Source organism: Phaenicophaeus curvirostris, chromosome 8, assembly GCF_032191515.1.
Source record: "Phaenicophaeus curvirostris isolate KB17595 chromosome 8, BPBGC_Pcur_1.0, whole genome shotgun sequence".
Classification (NCBI taxonomy): Eukaryota; Metazoa; Chordata; class Aves; order Cuculiformes; family Cuculidae; genus Phaenicophaeus; species Phaenicophaeus curvirostris.
In genome coordinates, this window is record NC_091399.1 from 27891241 (window position 1) to 27904353 (window position 13113).

The 13113-nt window shown below is 45.8% G+C and overlaps 1 protein-coding gene across 2 annotated transcripts in view; it reads left to right on the forward strand.

The window, feature by feature from the left end:
* The first annotated feature begins 570 nt into the window (after positions 1-570).
* The window catches only part of DMAP1 (DNA methyltransferase 1 associated protein 1), a 30753-nt gene continuing 18210 nt past the window's right edge, over positions 571-13113 (forward strand). Inside the window, exons 1-6 of one of the 2 annotated variants that reach the window (XM_069862920.1) lie at positions 571-635; positions 2734-2890; positions 5627-5718; positions 6555-6750; positions 10972-11130; positions 12260-12427. In XM_069862920.1, the coding sequence (XP_069719021.1) occupies positions 2789-2890; positions 5627-5718; positions 6555-6750; positions 10972-11130; positions 12260-12427 (717 nt within the window). In that variant the 5' untranslated portion in view covers positions 571-635; positions 2734-2788. Of the gene's footprint in view, positions 640-2733; positions 2891-5626; positions 5719-6554; positions 6751-10971; positions 11131-12259; positions 12428-13113 lie in introns of both variants that reach the window. The other variant, XM_069862921.1, reaches the window with a different exon arrangement.

Below are 13113 nucleotides of genomic sequence, written 5' to 3' on the forward strand. Positions count from 1 at the left end.
AGGAAGGATGTGAATCTGTTGGATGGAGTCCAGATGAGGCCACAGAGAAGATCTGAGAGCTGGAGCACCTCGCATCTGAGGACAGGCTGAGAGTTGAGGTTGTTCAGCTTGGAGAAGGCTGCAGGGACACCTTAGAGCAGCTTCTAGTACTGAAAGCGGCTCCAGGAAAGCTGGGGAGGGGCTCTTTGTCAGGGAGTGAGGGATAGGATGAGGAGGAACGGTTTTGAGCTGAAAGAGGGGAGATTTTGATGAGATACTAGCCAGGAATGTTTCCCTGTGAGGGCGGTGACGCACTGGCCCAGGCTGCCCAGAGAAGTTGTGGCTGTCCCATCTCTGGAGGTGTTCAAGGCCAGGTTGGATGGGGCTTAGAGCAGCCTGATCCAGTGGGAGGTGTCCCTGCCCGTGGCAGGGTTTGGAACCAGATGGGCTTTAAGATCGCTTCCGACCCCAACCGGCACCGCCGGGCCCGGGACTCGAACCTTTCATCTCCTCGCCCCCCTCCCGCCCTCCCCATTCCGTGGTGCTCCCCGCACAGCGCTCCGGGCGCTTCCGGCCCCCGTTCGGCGGGAACGGAAGTGGCGCTGCCCGGGCCTGGCGGCGGGCGCACCGTCCCGGGGGCTGCGGAGCCGGCGCCGGTGGGTGAGGGAGCGCGGGGGCCGGCGCGGCTGCGGCCCCGCTGCGGCCCCTCGGATCCTCCCGGGACCCCGCAGGGACCCCGCCGCCACCCCACCGCGGGGCTGCGTGCCGGGCGCCCGGCCGCCGGGACCCGCCGGGACGGGGCCCCGCGCTTGGGCCTGGCGGGGAGGTGGGGGGGGGGGGGGGCGGTAAGGCGGGGGGAGGATGGATATGGGGTTTTCCGGATGTGGGGTCTGTGAGTGTATATGCGTGCATTTGTGTATGTAAGCGTGTGTGTGAGTATATATGCGTGAATTTGTGTATATAAGTGTGTATGTGAGTGTTTATGCTTGTATATTTGTTTATGAAAGTGCATTTGTGAATATAAGCATGTGTATGAATGCATGTGTTTGTGTATTTGTGTACGTAAACGTGTGTGTGAATGTATATGCATGTGTGTTAGTGTATATGCATGTGTATTTGTGTTTATAAGTGTGTGTGAGAGTGTATATGCACGTGTATTTGTGTTTATAAGTGAGTGTGAGTGTGTATATGCATGTGTATTTGTGTGTATAAGTGTGTATATGCTTGTATATTTGTGTTTGTGAGTGTATATGCGTGCATTTGTGAATATGAGCGTGTGTGTGAATGTATATGCATGTGTGTTAGTGTATATGCGTGTGTATTTGTGTTTATAAGTGTGTATGAGAGTGTATATGGATGTGTATTTGTGTTTATAAGTGAGTGTGAGTGCGTATATGCATGTGTATTTGGGTATATAAGTGTGTATATGCTTGTATATTTGTGTATATATGTGTATGTGAGTGTATATGCGTGCATTTGTGAATATGAGCCTGTGTGTGAATGTATATGCATGTGTGTGAGTGTATATGCATGTGTATTTGTGTTTGTAAGTGTGTGTGAGTGTATATGCATGTGTATTTGTGTTCATAAGTGAGTGTGAGTGCGTATATGCATGTGTATTTGTGTATATAAGTGTGTATTTGTGTATATAAGTGTGTATTTGTGTATATAAGTGTGTATATGCTTGTATAGTTGTGTATATATAAGTGTATGTGAATGCATATGCGTGTATTTGTGAATATGAGTGTGTGTGTGGATGTATATGCATGTGTATTTTTGTGGATGTACATGTGTGAGTGTATATATAGAATCATAGAATCACTAGGTTGAAAAAGATCTTTGAAATCATTGAGTCTAACTGTACCTGTTTACTATGAAACCATATCCTTAAGCACTTAATCTTTTAAACGCTTTCAGGGATGGGGACTCTACCACCTCCCTGGGCAGCCTTTCCAGTGCTTCAGAACCCTTTTGGTGAAGAAATCTTTCCTAATGTCTAATCTGAACCTCCCCTGGTGCAATTTGAGGCCATTGCCTCTTGTCCTATTGCCTATCACTTGGGAGAAGAAACCAGCACCCACCTTGCTACAACCTCCTTTCAGGGAGTTGTTGATGGGGCTAAGGTCTCCCCTCAGCCTCCTTTTCTTCAGGCTACACAACCTCAGTTCCCTCAGCCACTCCTCTTATATATGTGTGTGTATTTGTGTATATATGTGTGGGTGTGAGTTTATATCTGTGTAGGTAGATAGATATTAGGTCCACTGAAATGATCACGGGTTTGGAACACTTCCCTTTTGAAGGGAGGCTGAGAGAGTTGGGGTAGTTCAGCTTGGAGAAGAGAAGGCTCTGAGGAGACCTTATTGCGGCCTTTCAATATTTAAAGGGGGCTTATAAGAAAGAAGTGGATAAACTATTTTTGCCAGGCCTGTAGCAGTAGGACAAGGGGTAATGGTTTTAAACTAAGAGAAGTTTAGACTTTTTTTCATGCTGAGGGTGGTGAAACACTGACATAGGTTGCCCAGAGGGGTGGTAGATGCCCCATCCCTGGAAACACATAAGGTGAGGTTGGATGGGGCTCTGAGCAACCTGATTTGGTAGAGGGTGTTCCTGCTTCTAAGAGGGGTTGGTCTGGGTAACCTGTAAAGATCCCTTCCAACTCAAAACATTCTATGATTCTATATACACGTAGACATAAGAGTGTTTGTGTGTTTATGGGATAGAGGTGCACGTTAACCCTGGCCTCTTGGTTCCCAGAGCTGGAGGGGACACACAGGACGGCAGCAGAAAAGGCCAGTGAGCAGTCGGAGAGATGGCGACGGGCGCAGATGTGCGGGACATCCTGGAGCTGGGTGGCGTGGAGTCGGAGAACACTGGCACCATCAACAAAAAGGATATCATCAACTCAGATAAGGTGAACTGATTGCAGCCCTGTGGGGCTGATGCTTGTTTTCTAGGCACTGGGTGACATTGCGTGTGGTGTTTTGGGTGAATATTGGGAAAAAAGATGGAGTAAAGCATGTTCCTACCATAGTGTGTTTATTTCCGGCCTTCCTAGCAGCATCTGGAAATGCCTGGAAGGTCCCAGTCCTGGTGGTCTTAGTTAACTGTGCTGTGGCATTTGGAACAGCCCTTAAGCTGGAGCTGTGTAAGTGGTGTCTTGGTAAGCTGGGACTGGCCTCAAGGCCTTTTCCTCTCTCTCTCTAAAATTCCCGTTTTGTGGAATAAGTGCAAAGTGTGTTTACTGTCTAGACCCCAAGAGATAGAAATAATATAATGCAGTCCTGTATTAGAAATAAAAAAACCCTGGCTTGATCAAACAGTAAATGTCTTCAAACCATGAAAGGAGTTTCCCCTGTGGGAAAGGTGTTTGGCTGCGGTTTGGGAGAACTGGGAGGTGTTGCCTATGGGAATGTTGACAAGTTAGTAAGCTCTGTTAAGGAGTACTCCCTCATGTGCTGAGTTCTGTGTAATAATAGCCTACAGTATGTTGTTGCCTTCTGTATTTTAAATTCAGGCATGGTCTTGGCTGTTCCGTGCTTTAGGAGGTGTTGGGAAGGGCAATTCACAAGTCGTTATGAGATATGGAGGTGCTTGGAAAGGAGGCAGGGGAGATGAAATCCCCAGGAGCTATCTGGTAGGAAATGGTCTGATTCCAAGTAAAGCCTGTGTTTGGAAAAAAACCCAACCCAAAACCAAACCAAACATACACAAACCACTCCATCCCTTGAAGGTAGTTCCTGTCTTTTTGTTTGCCTCCACTGAAACATTTGTCTCTGAAGAGAAGCACAGTGGTTTCATAACTGCCTTGCTGGGGGTGGGAAACATAGTATAGTTGGTGTAATGGAAACCTGATGAGCTTCAGTAATTTAAAAGCTGAAATGTTAAAATTGCCACTTTTCAGCTGTGCTGGTGAGGACTGTGTCTGGTAAGCAGCTCATTGGCTGGGTTCAGCCTGTGGCATTGTGCCACTGAGCATTCAGAGCTGGGAGTTCTTTGGTTTAGATGCATTTGTGTGTCAGCTAGTAGAGAGCTGAAGGAGTGCTGGTTGCTGTCTGTCTCTCTTTTGGAGCAGAGGATGAGATGAGTTTCTCAAATTTACCATAAATGGAAAGAGAGAGGAAGGGGAGATGCAGTGGGGTTTCCAGGAGGAGGGCAGGATGCTTCTTGCAGCCTTGAACGAAAAATTCTGAGTTTCTACAAAGTACAGAAACTAAATCATGCTAAAGGTGCTGCATGGAGAGAGCAAAATTGCTAATAACAGGGCAGCACTTGCTCAGGAAATAGATCTATTCTCAATTAGAAAAGAAACAGATTGATGTCTTTAAATCACAGGAGAACCATGAAGTACTTTCCAGTCCATTAGTGACTGAGAAAGTTAAAATAAAAATTACCAGGCATAAAAACATTTAAATCACCAGGACAAAGTGATTTGTTCTTAACTCCTAAAAGAGCTGGCTGAACTGATCCCTGGCCTGCTGGCATTAACTTTTAATAAATCTGAGAACTCTGGGGGAATTCCAGAAGTCCGTGTTCGAACAGGGGTGCCGTGACCTTGTGGGTAACTGTCTCAGCTGGCCTTACATCACTCCTGGAGAAAGTGATGGACAAAGGTGTTTGATTGGGAGTGAAAAGGTGCTGATATAATGAATGTTTCCCATGAAGTTTTATAGAAAGTAGTTGTAGTCCATGCTGATAGATTATTACTTTTTTAATGGGATTTTGAATTTGCTTGATAAGAGGTATGGATTCAATAGAATTTATGACACATTATTGGTTTTAATGGTGCAAAATATTCTGGTTTAAAAGTTGGTAGTGATATGGTAAACACGTACTTAAAAGTAGTAACCTGTCTGGTAGTTCAAAAGGTGGCACTGTCAGACTAAATGCTCTGGTCTACTTGGTAAACTTGGCCTACTTAAAACAAAGCATTCCCTGTTAATGTTAATCTGCTCTATATCACGTTTTTATATGTAGTATGAGATGGAGTGTGCCTCAGAAACCATCAATTCTGACAAGGATTTAGGGGCCAGATTGAGTTGTCTGTGCTGAATTCCTAGTATGAAGAAACTACATTAAAAAAATATTACTCTTTGCTGTATAAAAATAAAAATTCTTTGCTGTATAAATGAGAGAGTAGAGGTGAAAAAGAGGAATTTACTTTTGTAGGTGATACCGATTAGTTCTGGCATGGGGCTGCTGCAAGAGCTTGATCACAACTGGTCAAAACTGAAACTGCTGCAGAACAAAGTGAGAAAAACTGAGAGAGTGGGAGGACATTTCTTATCTTCCCTAAAATGAAAAGAATCGCTCAATTAAATGCATTCATACCTTCATGTGAGGACGGTGCTTATCTGGTAAAAAAAGGCTTAGTGCACCAGTCCCTGAAAACTACTGCCAGATGTTCAACTTGGAATTTGTGTTATCAGCGCAGCAACAAGTGTTTTGAGTACTGGTGAGTGCTATCACTGAAACTGGGCATGTTTTGTCTGTCAATGCCTTCCACCAGGAACAGGCACTTTTCCTGGAGAAATTCAAGGTGTCTGAAACCAGATAAAAGTGAAAACCATCACAGGGCACTAGGTTATGTAGTTGATGTTCCCTTGGGGATTGCTGCTTCTGAAACTAAAATGCAATTCTTTTGTTTCAGAAAAAATCCAAGAAATCTTCAGAGACATTGACGTTTAAGAGGCCAGAAGGAATGCACCGAGAAGTCTATGCGCTCCTCTACTCTGACAAAAAGTAAGAGCTTATGGTCACCTGTGAAGGTTGGAAGGTAGCCTGCACTTTTAGTGGCAGGACAGCATCCTCTTGAAACCATAGGCAGTCTCACTTCCTGGATTGTGCCTGGCCCATGCTTGTGCCCTTCTCTCTTAGTTCTGGACAGTGTCTGTCTTCTCCCTTCTAAATTTAAGGGGTTTGCTCTGTGTTGGAGATGAGTGAGGTACAGGCACAATAGGCTGGTGCAGGCAAGGAGTCAGAATGCTTTGGGTTGGAAGGCACCTTAAAGCCCATTCAGTTCCACCCCTTCCTGTTACGGATGGGGACACCTTCCCCTGGATCAGGCTGCTCAAAGTCCTATCCAGCCTGGCCTTGAACACCTCCAGGGATGGGGCAGCCACCACTTCTCTGGGCAACCTGTGCCAGCGTCTCAACTCCTTTACAGGAAAACATTTCTTCCTAATGTCTAATCTATCCATTACTCCTCATCCAGTCACTGTGTCCTTATCCTTCTGTATCCAGTTTTCATTCACAACTGGGAATAGCACCTGCTTTTATTCCTGCAAAAAGAGTTCCGCTGCAGCCTGTATTTGCTTGTTACGGGCTGTGCCCTTGCCCCAGAAGTCTCTTGCATAGTTGGCTTTCCAGATGGTTTTGTTCAAGCCCATCTGTGCTGTGTGTTCTGTCCTCTGATGTGGGAGGCATTACAGTCCAGAAAGTACGAAACCTTGAATAAAGCTTAAACTTGGATTTTCCTACTATAAACATTGTGGTGGCAGATCTGAATCTGAAATCTCTTTGGGTTTGTTGTGGGCTGCTTTCTGCTTTGCTTCATCTGGTGCTTTTCTCCACTGCAGGGATGCACCTCCGCTGCTGCCAAGTGATACCACTCAGGGTTATCGAACGGTTAAAGCAAAACTGGGGTCCAAGAAAGTCCGGCCTTGGAAGTGGATGCCCTTCACCAACCCAGCAAGAAAAGATGGAGCAATGTTCTACCATTGGAGGAGAGCAGCAGAGGAGGGGAAGGATTACCCTTTTGCCAGGTTCAATAAAGTAAGTGGGAGCACTTTCAAACAAAAGCATATAAATAGCAGCTGGAAAATACCCTTTGGTCAGATTCTTGCATGTCCAGACAGGAAGTTGGTTCATTTGGCATTTGAAGGCTGAGTTAGATGTGGGAATTGCAGTTTGAATTGTGGCGTGGTCTGCAGCTATGTGAACTCAGACTATGATGTCTCCAAATCCTTTAAGCTGAGCGAGTTCACTGTGTGATCACAGGTTGCTGGAGCATTGCTGTGTTTCAGGTGTGCAGTCATTAATTTAGCAAGGAGACGCTGGGCTATCTAATTCAGTTCTGAACGAACGTCCTCTCCCTGACGACAGGCTCTGGGTAGTAAAAGATATTCTAGTCTGAGCGAGACGTTAAAGTCATGAGTCTTGTTATTTTACCTAATGTGAAATACTTTGAGCTTCATGACCAAAATGCTGGCTTGCAGCCTCTTGGCTAGATTCCAGTACAGATGCTGAATTATGTTGCGTTCCGTCTGAAATTGCTTCTGTGGTATCAGTGTGGTGCAGTACCTTGTTCTTTGCATCTTACATTGTATTGTCACAATGTGTTGTTGTAATCTCCCGCTGTCTTTTGTCCCAGATGGATCTGCTTTGAGTGGTTTGGAGCTTTCATGTGTGTGCACAAAGAAAACTACATCAAGATTTATGTTTCAAAGTCAGAACCTTCAAAATTAGGAAGGAGCAGAGTTAGGGTGACTCCAAAATATAGTTTAATCCCCTTCAAGCAAATTTGAATGGGAGCAAAAAGAAGTGTGTGCTAACATGATTCTACAAAAGCTCTGCTTGTGTACAACTGTATACAACATTTTTAAGCCTGGCTTCCTGCAGAGTTAAGTGGTTGGTTGACCTTATAAGTTGGAAGGCTCAAGCTCTGACTGATGCTTTCTTCTTGCTGGGACATCGGTAAGAGCCTCCTGTGGTATCTCTTCTCTGATGTCTAGGGTGGAAGTCTGAAGCGTTACTCAGGCAAGGCACTTACCTAGCTGAGTGAAACCTTGGGAGTGTAATTGTTTCCAGGACTCTACTCCTGTAACAGTTTTTGACTGAGTTCAACTGAGTTTATCAGAGGGGACCACACATGGGTGTTGTAGTTATATGATTCTCGTTTCCTTAACTTTATCATGTACTGTGAATTGTCAGACAGAAGAGCCTTCAGCAAGACTGCAACCTTTAGATTAGTGGTGCAGACCTCTGCCATCTGCACATGCACAAATACATCATATTAGGAGCAAGTTGTCACCCCAGTGGGTCCGTGTTTGAGAAGGTAGAAGGCACCTATGAGGAGTTTTGCAGATATTTTCTATGTCAGAGGGGTTTTATTTACTTTTCCAGACTCTTCTGTGGGTTCTTTCTCACATACTTGATATCTTTGCCTAACGCTCTTGCTTCCCTTGGCATGAGCCCATTTCCCTGTGTAGTCTGTCTTATTGCTTGCTGAAGCTCTTCAGCTCGGCTCCTGCGTCACTGCTCAGTTGCTTTGTCTTTTCTCTGTGTGTCCAGTCTCCAAACTAAATCCTTCTTCTTCATTGTAAGAACCAAAATGTAAGCTTAGGTTTTGCAGTGTACACCGAACCTTGATCTGGGGAATATAAAAGCATTGTCACTGGTTTCAGAGCAAAAGCCTCTCTCAGCCAGTATTGTTTCTAGCTACCCTTAGTAAAGGCTTAGAGAGAGCATGAGAATGGGGCAAATACAGAGCATTTTTTCGTAGCTTCTGATGGTCTTTGGCTGATAGATTTCTCAACGAAGAATTTGTGTTTAATAATTCTTGCTAGGTTCGTTCATGGCAGAAAGTGAGTTCTTCAGGTTGATTTTATATGGTGTGCAGAGGTGCTTTCCTCTGTTCATTTTAAACCATCGAGATCTTGCGTTACATCGCATAATAAACTGTCCTTGCTAGGTACTGTTTTCAGTAATTTGACATATTTCTACCCTTCTGTGCCCTGTCTCATGCTCGTTGTTCTCAAATGTCTGTTCTTTTGAAACGAGTGGTCTAGGAGCGAGCGTTTCACTTACAGAAGCATGGCAGATTTCTGCATTGGTTGTGTTTCTCTTTATTTCCCTGATAATTTTTACTGTTCAGTTTGTCTTTTCACCACCACTAGACATTGTGTTGATGTTTTCACAGAGCACTCTCATGGCTCCAGGATCTTTCCTGAGCAGTTTCAGCCAATTTAATGCCCATCATTGTGTGAGTTTATAGTGTGAAATGCAGGGCTGAGAGGGGTTTTCTGGGCCATTGAATCCTCTTCTTGGCTCTTTCAGGTCCTGCACTATCCAGTCCCTTTCATAAATTGATCAAGTTCTTTTTGAAAATCACTTGGATTTTCCTGCCTCTGTGCTTCCTTGCAAAGCTGTTCCAGGCTGTCTCTGCTCCAATTCTCATTTCCAGGTTAAATTTTCCATGTTAAATTGGCATTTCTTTGCAAGCCAATTTCTTTGTCCTTGTTTCAGTTGTTCTTTTCTTCTTGTGGGTATTCCTTTCATTCCATCTAGCATACTTGAAGCCTACAGTCAGATTCCCTTTTAAGTGTCCTTTGCTAGGCTTCTTTCTCTTCCAATCTGTTGTTGGAAGACAAGCTCCCCACCCCATTACTCATTTTGTTGCTCTGCTCTGTGCTTGTTCCCATTTCAGTTCATCTTTCCTGAACAGGGGTCAGTACAGTTGTAGTTGGTGTTCCTGCCAAGGCGTTGCAACTGAAACTGTACCAGTTTCTGCTCGAAATTCCTCTCTCGGGGTCATATGTGAATTTTCATGTCACGTTCCATTTGGATTTATAGTTAATCCTGTGGTTGTCTCAAGTTTTCCATCTGAGTTCTCACTTCTCAGCAGTTCTCACCTGAGTAGCCATGAGTGGGGTTGAGGAGGTGTTTTGGGGACTGCTCTTTGCTCTTGTCTCATTCTCATCTCTGATCAGGCATCTGCCACCTTCCCTTCCCTTCGCTGCAGAGGGCCCTGCTGGCTCTCTTCTTGTATGTATGCTACTCTAGAAAACATGGGGTTTTTCCATGATGTACATAGATATCTGGTGGGATGTACTGGTGGGGTGGCTTTTCTTCTGGTGGGAGTGGTACGTGACAGTTGAGCAATCCCCAAGAGATGTGTTTCACCTTTAAGCTTCTGTGTCTAAGTGGTGGAAGAGTGGCAGCAGAACTAAAGAGGCTGTTAGTTGGAGGCTCAGAAATGCTTTTCCAAGGTGTATGGTGTTCATGAGGATGACTTTTCTGGTGTAGGACTCAGGAGGGTAGAGAGGTGTTGAAGCATGTGTGCTGTTTGCACGCACACAATGTTTTCTTGTGGAGGCAGGACCTCGGGCTTGGCAAAGTTCCACCGCGGGAGTGCTGGGAAGGGGATAAGGGAGGAAAGCACAGGCTTGTTTATGCTTTTGCTAGGACATGTGCTAGCACTTCCTCTCATACAGCAGTATTTTTACATTCATGTGACGCTTGTGTTCTGGATAGGGCCCTTGCAGAGCAGTTCCAGGCAAGGGAATTTGGACTTTTAGGCCCCTAGGACACCCTAAGAATTTCACTGTCGTTTGGCCCTGTGGCTCTGCTGGAGAAAGTCTGGACGAGGAAGGGAGGGACGAAGTTTGCTAAGTTTATGGCCCTCAGTTGTACAGCACCCAGCCTTTCAGATCTTTATGGCACTGTCTGCACCAAACATGAAAGTGGGTTGTGTATCAAAGCAGAAGGTGTGCTAAAGGCTAGAAACTACAGCTCCTTGCCTTTCCTGTTCTTCCCACACAAGCGAGTGTGTCCCAACCCAAGCAGTCTCGACTGTCAGAGCAGGTTATGTCAACGTTTTGGTGCTGCTGCATGGGAGGAATGCAGGGAGGCTGGCTGAACCTTGGTTTTCTGTTATGTTAGCCTGATAATATTGACACCACTTGTCAGGATGTGGGTTGCTGACCTCTGCCTGTGTCAGGCACCTGAAATAGGTTTCAGCCACCCAGTCAGCAGTCCCTGGTAGGCTCCCCAGAACATTGTGTTTATGGCCCTGGGATCAGACATTGCTCCTTATCAAGTCCACTACCTGCTCATTGTGTTTCTTACCAGGACTCAATGCACAGGGTCCTGGTAGCCCCCCTCCTGTGAATGCATTGCTCTTGTTCTTAGCTCAAGTGTCTCGGCCCTTACCAGTTGGCAGTGAGAAGGGCAGTGCTGCTAGAGAGCTACCGTGTTTTTCTTTTCTCTGCATAGACAGTGCAGGTACCTGTCTACTCAGAGCAGGAGTACCAGATGTATCTCCATGATGATGCGTGGACCAAAGCTGAGACAGACCACCTCTTTGACCTGGCTCGGCGTTTTGATCTGCGCTTTGTGGTGATTCATGATCGCTACGATCACCAGCAGTTCAAGGTGAGTCCTGGGGGCCAAGGTGCTGCTAGCAACCTGCTGGTATGGCACGTGCAGGGCTTGCTGCGCTGCAAAGACCAAATTACCCTTTATATCAACTTAATTAGGGGAAAATAATGAATTATTGGCAGCGAGGAATATTGAATTTCCAGCACAGGGCATTGCTGCTTGCTTTGTTTGTAATTAAATCCGCTGTGACTTGTGCTCACTCCCTGTTGTGTTTTATTAGAAAGTTAGAAGGTTTGCCCCTGCTGGAAAAACAACTTGTCGTTCCTTGAAGATAAGGCAGCTGGGGAGTTTGTTTAGCTGAGCAGCATAGGTGTCCTGGATTCAAGTCTAGGCCCTGGGAGGAGGATCTGGTAACGGTCCCTGGGGATTGGGATTTTTCACTGGTGCTGCTCCCGATTGTGATCTGACCTGGTGCAGGCTTCTGTCATCTCTGCTGTGAAGCAGGGACCATCAGTGGTCTGCAGATGATCCTAGATCTCCTGTAACTCCTGGTTCCATGCTTCCTGGTGACATGAGGGAATGGTGTGACTCCTACAGAACAGCTCTAAATGTTGGAGCGTTTTGTTTCCCTCTGAAAGGCTGATGTGAAGAGCCTGTAGCAAAATGGAATAATCGGGCTGCCTAGCTGGGCAGACTCCTAACTTCTTTGGTGCCCGGAGGAAGGGAACACAACTCAGACTCCATGTAGTGATGGGCAGTGACTTGTTGCAGCTCATACCTGCTTCGTTATGCCTTGAACAGCCGTTGTCTGGACCAGCTCAGAGGAGACCTCCAGTGCATTTGACAGTTTCCATTTCACAGGTTTTCTCTGTTTGAGACAGCCATCCTTGCATCCTTTTATCTGGGAGTGGTTCACTGCCTTATTGTCTCTAACCCTCGGCTGTAATGTTGGACCCTCTGGTGGGTGTTTTTAAAGCAGTAGCTGTGAACCCATGACCGCAAATTGACGCATTTCACTGAGAAACTCCCCCTTCCTTGTGGTTCCACCAGGATTAGCAAGGCTCCTCCCAGGCACTGCCTTATACCCTGTCTGACATCCTCCAGCCAGTGTCCTTAGCTGGCTACCACATGAGGTTTTGCTTGATGCTTTCATGACGTTGTCTTCCTGTGATGCCTTCCACAGAAAAGGTCAGTGGAGGACCTGAAGGAACGATATTACCACATCTGCGCCAAGCTGACTAATATTCGTGCTGCTCCTGGCACAGACCTGAAAATCCCAGTCTTTGATGCTGGCCATGAGAGGCGAAGGAAGGAACAGCTGGAAAGGCTGTACAATAGGACACCAGAGCAGGTAACGTGGGGAAGAGAGCATTGCTACTCCAAAAGTTTTATGCTTAGTTGGGTCAGTAGGTGGATGAAATAGGCCAGAGGGTAGGAAAGGGAAAGAAAGACTGAATAAGAAAAGAGCAACACGTAGGCACGGGTTTTGTTGTTGAGTTCATGTCGTTCTAAGGGATACAAAAGGATAATAACTGAGAAGTCTGACTATATAGGAGAGAAGGTGAGCAGAATTTATGGTCTGTGGTAGCTGCCAACACCTTCTCTGTGTACTAGTCTTCTGAATAGAAACAAGTTCTCAGATCAGTGTCCTTATGAGTTCCCTGAGATCCATGGGGAGAAAATTATTCCTTGAGAGTAAAAATATTGCCAGAAAACATCAAAGACTGTAAATCTGCATGTTTAGTTCTCTTTGTTGAAGCTGCGTAATGGTCCCAGGATTTAGAGGTTAAGGAACTGTCCCCCCCAAATGCTAGAGGAGAACATTCTTTGCTGTTAGTAGACCCATCTAATGACAGGTTTGTACATGTAATGAATAACTCTGCTTGTCCTTCACACGTTGGCAGGTGTTGGGATTCTGCTCGTAGCTGCTCTGGGTTCAACATGCTAGGTCTGGGGAGGGGAGCCAACTTTTCACAACGCTGCATTTGCAACCACAATTATTTGGGCTTTTTTACCCTTCTGTCTGTGCTCTTGATC